At 39.1% G+C, this 13523-nt stretch overlaps 2 protein-coding genes across 3 annotated transcripts in view; both read left to right on the forward strand.

Moving 5' to 3' along the window:
* FHIP2A (FHF complex subunit HOOK interacting protein 2A) overlaps positions 1–8635 on the forward strand; it is a 34961-nt gene extending 26326 nt beyond the window's left edge. For both annotated transcript variants that reach the window (XM_028730197.2, XM_028730199.2), the window contains 3 exons: positions 3436–3576; positions 4619–4722; positions 4801–8635. In XM_028730197.2, the coding sequence (XP_028586030.2) occupies positions 3436–3576; positions 4619–4722; positions 4801–4906 (351 nt within the window). In that variant the 3' untranslated portion in view covers positions 4907–8635. The remainder of the gene's footprint in view (positions 1–3435; positions 3577–4618; positions 4723–4800) is intronic.
* Positions 8636–8769: 134 nt separating this feature from the next.
* The window catches only part of TRUB1 (TruB pseudouridine synthase family member 1), a 39761-nt gene continuing 35007 nt past the window's right edge, over positions 8770–13523 (forward strand). The window contains exon 1 of the mRNA XM_028730201.2: positions 8770–10396. The gene's annotated coding sequence lies outside the window, so the exon portion shown is untranslated. The remainder of the gene's footprint in view (positions 10397–13523) is intronic.

Raw genomic sequence — 13523 nt, forward strand, 5'->3', positions numbered from 1 at the left:
TTAAAGAAATGGGTCTGCTCTAGGACATGTGGTCTGACTTCCACCAGACCACTCTTGTGGCATAAAGATTTCAACCTGAAGCCAGCTTCTGTCTGATTCTTTCATATCTTCACCAGGAAAATGTAACATTGAAGTAGCTTCCATTAAACACCCATTCTACACATGCCTCATTAAAAATGAATATTGGATTTGAGGCTTAAATTCTGAGTCTCAACAGCTTTATGAAAACTAATCTTCATACATATGAAAATCTGATCTAGGTGATGAGACCCTAATAGTAAGGAGGAAAAGAAGGAAAAAAGTCCTTACCTAAAGATTGTCAGGGGAACAAGTATCTAGTAGTATTGCAAAGAAGAAAGGCTATGGGTTATTGTGGTAGGGTGTCAATTTGATATAGTACCTGTCAGAATGACAAAATTTCTGGATCAGTCAAGCATGCTGCTGTTCTCTCTCCTGTGTCAAGGGCAATAGCTGATGCACAGAGAATTAAAATATGCAGTAGGATGGGAAAATTGCTAAACCCCTCACCTACTAAAAAAATGTTGAGCCAAAATGATTTTCCCTCCTGTAGGGATAAATTGCTTGAAAATGCTAATGTAAGCCAGGAATAGGAGACTGTTGATGTAGTCAACTCAAATTAAAAATGGCAAAACTTGATGCCATTAGTTAGCTTAACAATTATGCCACATAACGGACCTCGATACAATTGAATATAATTTATCTGGCATAGAATCCTGATTTTTCTGCAGGCTTTCTTAATGCTACATGGCATGTTTATATGGCACAGGCGACTTGGTTTGTACAAAATAAGTTTCTTCTGCTTCTGTTCCCTTATACATCCACCACTGCAATTCTGCAAATGAAGCCCCCAAATTACACAATAGTGCCATTAAAAGACATTGCCATTAAGTTGGCTAAAAGCCACTTGCAGCCCTTGGGGTGAGATCCAACTAAGTAATATTTAAAGTAGACCCACTGAAATCACTGAACAACTTAAATTCACTGTGTTTTCTCATACCAGTGTTTTGATTACTCTGAGAGTAATAGAGTAGTTAATTCTAGAGTGTCTGGGTCCTGTTGGAGTTCTCTGATTTTTTTTTCCTTTCCCTTAAAAATCTTCCATTTGGGCAGACCAGAAATTGTTCCATCCAATTTATAGAAAGCGATAAAAAACATTACAACAGAAAAAGGCTTGGCATAACAGCTATATTGCAGTACCATGGGCTGCCACTGGATGGCCTGCAAATGTCTATTTCACTTTGCTGAATGAAAGAAAATGAGAATATAAATGCAGTTAGAACCTTACTAGATGTGATGGAGTAGACTTGTGAACAGTATATTCAGGGGAGTGGGGATGAGATGAATTTGTTTAATGCTTTGTGCCATAATATCTTACACACACATTTTTAGAGTATGTCTTTGTTTCCTGTCATGGGGAGGAGGATTTAAATTGGAATACAGCAGGTGGGGGGAAGGATTTTTAAAAACACAGAGCAGCATCCCCAAACACACTGTGCAGTGGCTTTTAAATTTTTTTAAAAATCATCACAGGAGATCTATGAACTGGATCTCCCATATTGTATGTAATTTCACTCTTCAAAGTATCATCTTAAGCAGAAGTATTCTTCCTCTTAATCTCATGCAGCAGGAGGGAATGCCTCTTTTTGGGCTGTTTTTGCAGTAACATGCATGCATAATTGCTGGACAAAGAAATCGTGGTCCAGGTCACATGTAATGGCATATCATACTTTGGGGCAATTTCTGGGTTATACGTATTTTATACTGTTGTTGTCTGAATGACTTTTTGTGTATTGCTTAGAAATTTCTGATTTTAAAGTGATTTTAAAATTACGTAAATAAATAGAAATAACCCATCTTTAATGGTTTACCATGAGCAGCGTGGAGATCACTCCTGCTTCGCTCCCTCTGTCTACCCGGTGGCAGTAACAAACCACAATCCCCGTCTTAGCATTGCATCCAAATAGGGAATTGTGGTTCATTTCACTCCCAATAAACCATGATTGGCCAGCAAAGAGCAATGCTTGGCTTGACATTATGGATGGTCTAGACTAGAGCAAAACAAGCTATGTTTCCCGGTTTGTGCATGACACTAAGCCAAGAGAGCATGGCTTGTTGCTCCCACAGGCCAGGGGGCAGGAGCAAAACAGGATCTTTTTTTGCACTCACGGCAAACCATTAAATTGTGCTTCACCTTGATGTGTGAATGCTGCCAATGCCTTTTTCTTTGAAATGTTTATACATTTAATTGATTCATGAATCCAAACTCCTATGATTAATTAATAAAAACCTATTTACTTGGGTGATGGCCCTAAATACTACTTGCTGCTCTAGCAGCCAAGGCCTAGTGCTGCTTTTACCCTCAGTAAGGCTGTACCCAGAGGATGGTGCTTCATATTCTTGGTGGTTTTGGCTCAGTCAATCTGTAATTGTAACTATAAGTACATACCCTCCGGGAGCAATTATGTCTTTTTGGCTGCCGGGCAGCTCACAATCAACTTCTTCTTGTGTATTTGTTCCAATATGGCTAATATTGATGGCCTTTTGCCAGTTGCTTTGTTTCAGTTCACCGTGCTGGTGATACGGTTCGGTAGGCTGTAAATAATCAGTCCACTACCACCCAGTCCGGGGAATTCTTCTTTCCATGTTTCTGGCATCAGATTGCTCTGACACATTATGGAGGGCGAGGTGGGCTTTTTTGCTAGTATTCAGAGGGAGAATAGGCTGCGAAATAACATGAAGAAACAATAAGCAGAAGAAAGTAGGAGAGAACTTGAAGGTCAGCTCATGAAAGGGGTTGTACATTTGGAAAACAGTTTCTATTTCCAGGTTTTTTAACACCGTTTTCCCAAGATAAAAAAATTCTCCACTTTTAGCTGTAGGGCTTAAAATAGAGGAATAAGGTTGGGGAGCAGTCCCAAGACATACTGATCTCTCTGTGCTGGTCCCAATCTGCCATTTAGATTGCAGGAACTGAAATGACCACTATCACCAGTATGGTTTGCAGGTGTCATGTATACTGAATTAGCATGCCCGACACACAAATAGCCCCTGCCTATAAAACAGTAGTCACAGCTGTTCCATCGCACACCTGCCTTCCCCTTTATGTTTGCAGTTTGAGAACACATGAGATCGATAATTGTTCTAAACAAAAGAAACACAGAACACATCAATTGACTTTCCTAGGGTTATGTAATGAGTTTTGGGGCTTGTGCAGGAAGCTTTGATATTGCTTGCACAAGATATTTCTAACAATGTGCCTCACATTGGCCATTACATGCTGCAAATCTGATGGCCATCACATGCTGCAAATTTTGCATTTTGTAAACCCCTAAACTATACTGCACAGAATGTAAACATATGGATTTACATTTACAAAAAATAATACATTTAATTATTTTTTGCTTTTTCACACAGCCATATGATGTCAATTTACAAGTCACGTCTGTGCTGTCCAAGCTCGCCTTGTTTCCTCATCCACACATCCATGAATACCTTTTGGATCCCTATGTAAACCTAGCCTCCGGATGCCGCTCTCTTTTTTCAGTCATAGTCAGGGTAAGTAAATGAACAGTGCCACAAAGTATCTGTGGCTGATTAACAAATGATGCTAAGGCACCTTTCAGATGACCGACCTATTTTTGTAATGCAGCTCCTCATCTTTTAGTTAGGGACCAGCCAAATCCACTTGGGATTTAAATAAAAAGTGCATTCTTGTACCTCCCTACTCAGAAGTAGGTACCACTGAGTTCTGTAGGACTTAGTCCCATGTAGGTGGGTATAGAATTGCAGCCTACACCTGCTTATGGTATATTTTCTTTGGAATAGCTGCAATCTCCAAGTAGAAAAAGTAACATTTTATGAACCTTGTAGGACAAACCATTAGTTTTTCTTGCAACGAGTGAGCAGTTGTTGCAGGGTAGTTACATCAAGCACAGATCATACTTTACACTTTGACAGATATGATTATGTGGGGGGGAAATGTAACATATTATGTGTTCCTGACCAGTGTGTGATGCAGGTTTTCTGGGAAATTTTCAGTTTTAAAATTTCCTGGGAAGTTTTCTGATGAGGTAAATAGTGTGTGATCTTATTTAGCATGTTTGTTTGACTTCTGTTTTGTAAACAGAGCTGAAAACACTTACAGTCTTAGGTGAAATAAGAATTTTAGCTTTAGCTGTGCAGGTCAGATCAAACCAGTTAGATGTATTTGTAGCTGCAGTTTTTGTTTGATTATTATTTGTGGTTTTATATTACTCACCTGCTTACAAAGTAATAAAACATATATGTACTTTCTCGCACACTCTAGGGAAAGTAACCTGTAAAACATGCACTGACAGCTTTGAAACAAGCTTGCCTTATGTATTGCCATTCATTTATTGTTATTTATTAATTTTTTGAAACACTGAATTTTTAGAAATGGAATATTTTCTGTAGAAAAATAAAGACATGAAAAGTGTTCCCTTTTGAAAAGTTCTTTTGTAGTATTTAGACTGCTAAACACTGCGCTGGCAGCCCTGGAGGCTAACGCCAATAGCTTCCAGCACTAACTTGCTCTTTGCTTCATGTTGTTCAACGCTCTCATATGCACGACATGCAGGTTGTTGCGGATCTCATGGTGAGGATCCAGCGCATACCCGACTTCACACCTAAATTGCTGCTGGTCAGGAAGCGTCTCCTTGGCTTAGAACCTGAAGGGCCCATGTAAGTATATTAATGACCAGCCTATTCCAAGAGGCACCATGTGTGGCTTTCTAATAATTCCTCATCCTATCTCCGCAGTGTTGACCACATGACATTACTAGAAGGTGTAATTGTATTGGAAGAATTTTGTAAAGAGCTGGCTGCAATTGCATTTGTGAAATACCATGCCTCATCCACGCCATAAAAAGCTGCTCCGAGCATCCTGGCTACGAGATTCAAGCGGAAAAGACTGCTAACTTCCCAGGCAGGAGAACAGAAAGCAAAGCCTTGGCATTCATTTGGAGGACTCATATGGGACACCTTCAAATTGAAATACTAAATTCATTGGTAGTGACCATATGGGAGAGGAAAATGGATGTTCAACCTACAACGCAATCAATGGGATATCACAGATCACAACAAGCTCAAAGAGCTGCACACATGAAGACTTAAGTTTAAAGGTTTTCTTATTTTAATAACCTTCTAGGAGGTAGGAGTTTTTATATACTTTAGGGTTCCTAGGCTTTTAAAAAAATACATTTGTTTCATAGCTGAGGTGTGTTTTATCCATTTAAATGGAAACCAGTAAGTGATTAAAGCATTGTAAAGTATTTAAATAAGAAGTTGTAAATGCACACACAGCTAAACAAATGATTTTTCTTTGTGTATCTTTCATGTTGAGTCCTGTTCATTGTGTTGTTCCAGTTGATCACTGATTATTATTATTATTTTGTTACACACAAAAACAGGTGACCACAAGTATACTCAAGTATTGGTTTTCCTTGAATCCTTGCTTATTCTCCTTTGTTATGCCGCATAACTTTATTTGCCTTCTATTTTGTATTGGAGCCCTGGATTATTTGATCCAAATGCCCGTTTACAAAAATGCTAGTATTACAGGTCACTTTATAGGGCTTTTAAGATTCTTTTTTATGATTAGTTGGCTGAAGAGTATCCTGTGCCTTGATGGTTGGCAGTATCATTGTTTTGTGCTTTTCAGATATGTTATTACTTGGCTAATTTGAATGACTGAAGCGTCCAAGCCAAGGGACAGCTGGGTCTGATACCAGTTGTCATAGTGCATATAGGCTGAAATTCTCTGCAGGTTGTTGCATGCTTAGGCTTCAGTTTTGTGATCTTACTGTTTGCAACAGGGATCCATTATAAGCCAAGGAGAAAACAAGATCCCTTCATTTTGCCATTGTCATAAAATAGATTCCCTTGCCAGACAATCTGAGCTAGAAGACGAGTAAGAGGAAAGAGCAGTTGAACCACCTCATTCTGCCAGTGGTGTCTCTCTCTCTCTCTCTCTCTCTCTCTCTCTCTCTCTCTCTCTCTCACTCTCTCTCTCACTTTCTCTCTCTCTTTCTTTCTTTCTTTCGACTCATCTTCAGTTCTTCATAAGCTGAAAACTCCAAACAAACATGTTGTCTACTCTGGATTTAATATAGTTTTTCTATAATCTTTTTGTTCTCAGTAGAAAACAAGGAGAGGCAGATATGGGGTGGGAGTGCCCTTTCTCACCCATTTGCCGTTAATTGACATAATGCTATGGTATTAACAACACATAATTTGGTTCCTAAACAGTTGTTCCATTAATCTCATTCTTGGGTATTCCGTGTAACCTTTTAACACAATTGCTGCCTGCTTCAGATATTGTCAGGGTTGATGTAAATGTGGTTGAATTTTGCTCCAGTGATGTAAACTCTGGTTTGTACCACAAGAAGTTCTAATGATACAGAAACCTGCTGAGCATGAAGGCCAAGTGTTGGAAAGCGGGATAATTTAGTTATATTGGCAGGCCTCTGTGGTAGAAACACAAACATCAAAAACAGTGGAGCAAAATTTTGAGCTGCCTTTATTATAAATGAGATATGACCAAGGAGCTGCCTGTACTCTGTGACTAAGATATTTGCCTCCCTAGTTGAATAATAGCACATTGATTTTTTAAATGTTTTTGCACCAAAGTCACTGAATTTGACTCACAAATACAACTAACTAAACTACACATAAGATAAGTCTCAGAATTTTCTTCTGGAGAAGAAAATTTTCAGATAGATATTGGGTAAGAAGTTATAAAATAAACATTCATGGAAGTGGGCCTGAACAGCTTTTTACATTTTTTGCATTGCAGGTAGCATTTTAGAGAAATCCTTTTGGAGTCCCACAGAAGTTGATGATGGTTCTCTAATGATATCCCAAAGTAAGTGGGAGGCAGACTTAAGTTTTGGTGTTTAAAAGTATAAGGGAAAAGGTTTACTTAAGCTAACTGTGTAATTAGCTATTCATGATAGCCAAAGTTATTCACACGATGCTGGATTGAATTATAAAAACAAATAAATAAAAAATGATACAGGATACATCTATTAGTGCAAGCAGGATATCTAACATTAAAGTTTAGTTTGCTTTTAGAAACATCAAGATCCAAGCTTGATTGCACATAGCCTGCATATTCAGGAAGTTCTCTTGTTTTCAGGATGTAACCCTGCTGATGTCATTTGAAGACACCAACATTTTCCCATTCCCTTTTTGTCATAATACCTGGCACAAATTTAGGAAACGCTTTAACTCTTTCTCTTGGCATCATAATTGTTCTCTTGAACCCATAAATTGATAGCAGCAACCTTTTTATTTTTGTAAAAACAGTTTAATTTTCCTTCCCAAATGGAACTTGTTTAACGTTTTTATAACTTGTTTTCATGCACTTTTATTTTAAAGGCTAGTTGGGCCCATGTTTGAATTGGTTGAATCTATGCATGTCATAACTACCCCTATTCTGATGTGTATGAGTGTGTTTATGTGCATGCATGTGTGCACACATGGAGATGCATGTGTGGTTATTTATTATCCGTCAGAAGAACATACAGCCTGTTCTCCAGAAGTAGTGAGCAGCCACTGGTTATAAAGATGTTTGTGTTAACTATTGGGTTCTTGGTCCCATTACAGATAAAACAAACAGTGTTTCTATATGAGAGTGGATGAGGAAAGCTAGAATTGTTTGATTCCAGGATACAGATCCCGTTTCAGTTTTTCCCTGATGCACATTTATGTAAATAAAGGCACCTTTATATCATCTATTGTATCTATTTAATTTAGATTCTGATGTTGAAAATTTTGTAACAACAACATGAGACGTCTACTGGAATAGCCATTTCCTCTTAAGCTATTTTTGTTATAACTGTAGTTGTCTGCCTAGTAGTGTCATCTTTTAACTGTAGCGTTCTGATATAATGTATTCATCAGTGCAATATTGAAGCTGTGATACAAGGCACAGCTTCAGCCTGGTTGTACATCATCTGTTTACGTGTGTATATTTGTATACTAATGGACTGAAACCCAGCACTTGCTTGCGGTATTGCCGGTGCAAAGATTGTAACACTGCATTCTACAGGGCACAGTAATCGTGGCATTCCTTTATAAATGCATGGCAGCTGCTCACCATGAGCTGCTGAATGCAGCAAAGCTTTCAATTGTGAAATAACATCCTTATTTAACTTGGCACAAGAAACAGGATAGTACAATGCGGAAGCTACACATCCACTGTTCTCAATTGTGTGAGAAATTAAGATTAGCATCTCTCAACAAACACATCTGTATAACCATGATTAATAATGCCTGTGCCCTGTTGCCTAGTGTTACAAGGTCTGTCTCTATCTATCAATATATACTCCTGGATTTTTCTCCCCTCCTGTCTTGTTTACATTAAACAGAAGATGTTCAGCAAACCTTTCCTATTGAACTTGGTGTAGTTCATTCGCTGACAATGTTTGCCAAGGTGTAATAGACCCATGAAGGATGGTTGAAACAGCCACATTAGAGAGCTCACGGCAGTAACTTGTGTCAGCAGATACAATTCAGGCGTTTTTTGTTAAAAAGCATGCATGAAGGATTAAAAGGGATATTCTTAAAAATAAATTAATATAATTTCAACAGAGTGATGCCTTATGTTTGCTGAAGTTTGTGCATTTTTAAGTTTGACTATCGTCTCTAAATACAAAGTAACCAGATTTTACATTTACATTCCGCTTTTTCCTATCACCCTCCCAGCTGACCCTTCTCCTAATATTGGTTTTACACCTCACCTGCATTGCATCTGCCCCCTCCACCCATTTCCTCTCATTAAATTAAAATCACTCCTTTCATTAGTAAGTGGACGTTGGGCTTCATCATTTTACTTATATGTTACTTCTGCCTCGCCTTTTTATGGGAATAATATAGATAGCTAGAAAATTCAGGTTTAAAACCATGTTGGTAATTTTTTTAAAGGGTGGACAATCTTTTTCAGGCCAAGCGTCAATTCTGGGGGGGTGGGGCAGAGGCAAAAGTTAGCAAAGCAACAAATGTGATTTGTACAATAGACTCATTTCTACATACACTCACATACTCCCATCTATTGTCCATCCAGTTCAAAGACAGCTGGGCAGAAACAGATGCAAAGCCGGGCTGGTAAGGAATGTGGCTCAGGGCAAAGGGGTGTGGTTGCGGAGGGTTTACAGTTTCAGCAGAGGCCCGTGGTCCAGATAAGAGGCCTTGAAGACCACATTTGGTCCTTGGCCTGTTGGTTCCCCATTCCCAATTGAGAGTTATTGAGGGCAAACACATTCCTCTTATGTGATTCTTGAGCACACTAAGTCTTATTATCCCATTCTCTCATAACTCTGGTTCCTACCCCAGCAGGCATGCACAAAGTCAGCCACCCACTTGCACTTTTCAGTCCAAGAATGCCTCACTCATTTAGGGCATATGTAATGCTTCACACTGGAATGTTCTGAAATTTTAGTGGCTGCAAGCACATATTCAAAGACTCTTTGTAAAATGAGCATTGGTGAAGTACTTTCTTCATTTATGCAGCTGAGGCGTAAACAAACAAGGCCCACCGCAAAAATACCTCTCCACTGTAAAGGCTTTTTGCTGCCATTAAATCAGCCTTAATGTGTACCTCATTATAGCTTTTTTGTCATTAAAGTGTTTGCAGGAGACCTACACTAGACATAGGTGGGCGGGAATTAGCCAGCATGTTGTGTTTTATGGCAGTAGCTATCATTTCATCATGCATACCTCTTCTACCTTATTACCTCATTTAAAAGACTTCATTGGAACCTGTATTTGCATGCTCAGATATATTTCTTTTGTGAAGCATAACAGAAATGTGTTCTAATCATACTATCCTCAAACCATTGGACTTGGATTGGCTTCTGAAACATCAGAGTGCTTACTGCAGTCATATTCTGTAGAGGCTGAAGTTTTTAAAAATGCTCAGGACTGCATGCCCTGGTTCTTTCCATGCCTCTTTGTGAGTTTGATATAGTTTCGTCGTATGTTCAGGGCACCGTACGCCGCGTTGAAATGTTGTGGTTTTAGAACTCTATAAACAGTACTTGTCATCTATCACAGATTTCAGCTGCTCTGTAATAATTACCATGGAATCTTGCCAGAAGCCAGATATAGTCAAACTGTTGCCAAGATTGGTTAGCTGTGCTAGCAGTAGCCAGAACTCATATTAGTGTTGTTGGTCATGTTCGCACTAGAGCACAGCGCTTACCGCGTGAAATGTAGTCCACCTCTCCCTGTTCAGACCTTTGAAGGCTCCCTTTCAACAGGAAAAGGATATTGAAGCAGCTTCAAGGAACAGCTGGAGTATGTGTGCAGGTACAAAGGTCCCAAGCAGAATGGGTTATACCACTTCAAACTGCAGGTGGGTCATATTTTTTACTGCTATCTGCAAGGAGAAACTAACACTGCAGGGAGAAAGCTGAGACAAAACATCTCTCCCTGAGGTACTTTTTAAATAATACATACCTTTGTAGCCTTGAAGGGGTATGGTACCCCAGGATTCTGTCACCCTGTTTCTCTGCAGGCATCGCCTAGGTTTCATTTCCAAAGGGAGGAAAGGGAACTGTTGCTGTTTATTTCTGAAAATTTTTCACTGCTGTTCATCTTCCCTGCTTCTCCCATCTGCTAGGAAAATTCTCTGCACAGAGAGAGAACTAGCGATAAGCCACTGACAAGCTTTTGGCTGTAGATATCCTCTGTTCCAAATCAGTGAAAATGTAATTATATATCAGTTAATATGTATATTCTGCAACAAAAGGAGCCAAACAGATTTGTAAGGATGCTGTTTGCAATGATAGCAAAGGTAGTACATTTGCTTTCTGAACTTAATAGGGACTGGTTTGGTTCCACTTGTAATAATGAGATTTCTAATATAAACCTATGATTAACTTTTCATATATTCTGCACGTAACTGAAGTGTGTGCCTAAAAATGTAAAGGGTGAATGGGGCAAACACATGTTGGCAAACTTATAACATATTCATCAAGAAACCAGGACCGGCTGACTACAGCAGACTGGAGTTTGCCCTGAATGATGTGAAAAATAGCCGTCTCACTATTTTGCCAAGTTATTTAAGCAGTTTGTTTAGCCCATGTGTGATGGGTGATACCCATGAGAACATCCATTTGCAAACTTAAGAAAATCATAATTGCATTGTAATTGGCTGAATTGGAGGGGCATAAACTTGGCAGTGATTATCCCGTACCTTGATGAAGTAACATGTTTAAAGGAGGGAAAGGAGCAGGAAGGCAATATTTTACTAGCTCACAAAACACAAAACCAGTGGTGCTGCTATCAATCAAACCAGATGCCCTCAACCTCGATTTCAGTGATTTAACTAGCATTTCCTCAGCTTAGGTTAACGCTGAATGCCGGCCTCCGGCCTCTGTGACTTAGTCAAAGCACTCGGCAGCTGAAGTGAATGATTATTTCACCTGGACAACTGCTGAATTCTCTGACTCTGGATCTAGTTACACAGAGTAATGTCCCTAGGGGGAACAATACAAAGTCAATCAAGTGGGATATATTACAAGGACATTTTAGCAAATTCAAAAACGAAAGGAGTTTTGAAGCAATTTTCTTTATGGGATTACCAGTTCACTGTTGCATTTATAACTGGGTTTTCCCCCTAAAGTGTTCTGTGGAAGGCAGCCTTTTAGAAAGGAAGGAAGGAAGGAAGGAAGGAAGGAAGGAAGGAAGGAAGGAAGGAAGGAAGAAAGAAAGAAAGAAAGAAAGAAAGAAAGAAAGAAAGAAAGAAAGAAAGAGAAAGAAAGAAGCACCATCATGATGAGCTAAAGAACAAAATCGCTAATATGTGGGTTTTTCCTCTTAAATGGTTTCCGAAAGCTGCGATTTATCTCCATTTTTAAACTATTATTTCTTCCGTGAACTTTTAAAAACTATTTTTAACTATTATTTCTTTTCTGTAAACAGAAACAAATAAAAACTGCCTCTTTGGAGGGGAGGGGAATTGTGCTGTGCTGTTTCTAAATGACAAAAGGCCTGAAATATCACGGCCTTTCTGTTCCAAGTCTTTATGGTGTGTGCTCCACACAAGTAAAATTGAATATCATTATTAATTGAAATTTACTTTTTCTGTTTGCTTAAAAGATTGATTTAAAGTAAGTAGCCAAATTATAACTTTCTAGCTTGGTGAACATGGATAAATCCAATATAATGAGTGCATAGTTCATAATGTTCAGCACGGAATGCATGTGCAGTTTTTATATATCTAAATTATATTTCATGTCTACAAAATGTCACTTTTGTTCCGTGGAGTTTTCAATTATCCCTCCTAACCATTTACAGGGCAACCATATATATGCTTACTCAGATGTAAGTCCTAGAAAAACACAATTGACTTATTCCCAGGTAAACAGTTGTGGGATTTCAGTCTCAGTTGTGAAATCCTTGGGGACAGAAGTATTTGTATAACTTATGAAGCTCTGCTATTTGACCTTTTATGCTGCATTCCATTTTTATTGTTACTTATTTTATTGCCATTGAATTTTAATTTGTTTTTTATTTTTCTCTATAAGCTGTCCTGAGAGGGTGACCTATCATGAATGAATAAACCAAATGTAAGCCACTTTGGGCTTCCTGGAAGAAAAACTAATGCTAAATAAATTTAAGGAAGGAAATGGTTAGAGTAATGAAAAAGATATTGGATACCTGATTCTGCAAAATAGCATCTTATGGCCTCCACATAAGTTGCAGTCCCCAGACCACATCATGCACTATGGTAATATCCCCAAAGTCTGCGAGAGAACTTTGGGGTTAGGGCTTTACGATGCAGTCTTCAACATGTTTATTCAGAAGTAAGCCCCACTATATTCACTTAGAGACTGAAACCCAGATACACCTGATGGAGAGGCAGCTCTTTAGTCAACCCTGCCCCACCTCTGTGATCTTCCTGGCTTGAAGACAGAGGCACTGCAGAGCTACAGAACTTCTGAGAGTAGAAAAGTGGCACATCTGAGACTCACCAGTCACTACTAGACAGACTCGGTTTTGCTATTACTATTCACCTCTCATTTACAAACCTGTGACATGGGCCCAAGCTATTTAGACATGTGTATGAAACAAGATCCTGAGTATGCACCAAGTCAGCCACAGGGGGCTGTTTCAAGATATTTATGAAATGGTTCGAGGTGAAGTGAGGTTGTATTGAAATAAAATGAATGGTATCCTATAATTAGTCCTCTACACTTGACGTAGAGCCTAAGATTGCTTCATCAGGAAGCTGGAGGTGCCTGCAAGCCCCTGGAACTCTGAGCGTCTCCCGGTATGCGCAGCTCTGGAAAAGGCACCTCCCTTCTCTTGCAGTGTGCTCAGCGACATATACCAGATAGTATATGCACACTACACTTCTGGCATAACACAGCAAGACGTGTGAGACATCGTAGAGCTAATCTACTACAGTGATACCTTGGGATCTGAACGGGATCCGTTCCGGAGCCCCATTCGCATCCCGAATGGAACACAAGACG

The sequence above is a fragment of the Podarcis muralis genome, chromosome 6 (genome assembly GCF_964188315.1).
Source record: "Podarcis muralis chromosome 6, rPodMur119.hap1.1, whole genome shotgun sequence".
Lineage (NCBI taxonomy): Eukaryota > Metazoa > Chordata > Lepidosauria > Squamata > Lacertidae > Podarcis > Podarcis muralis.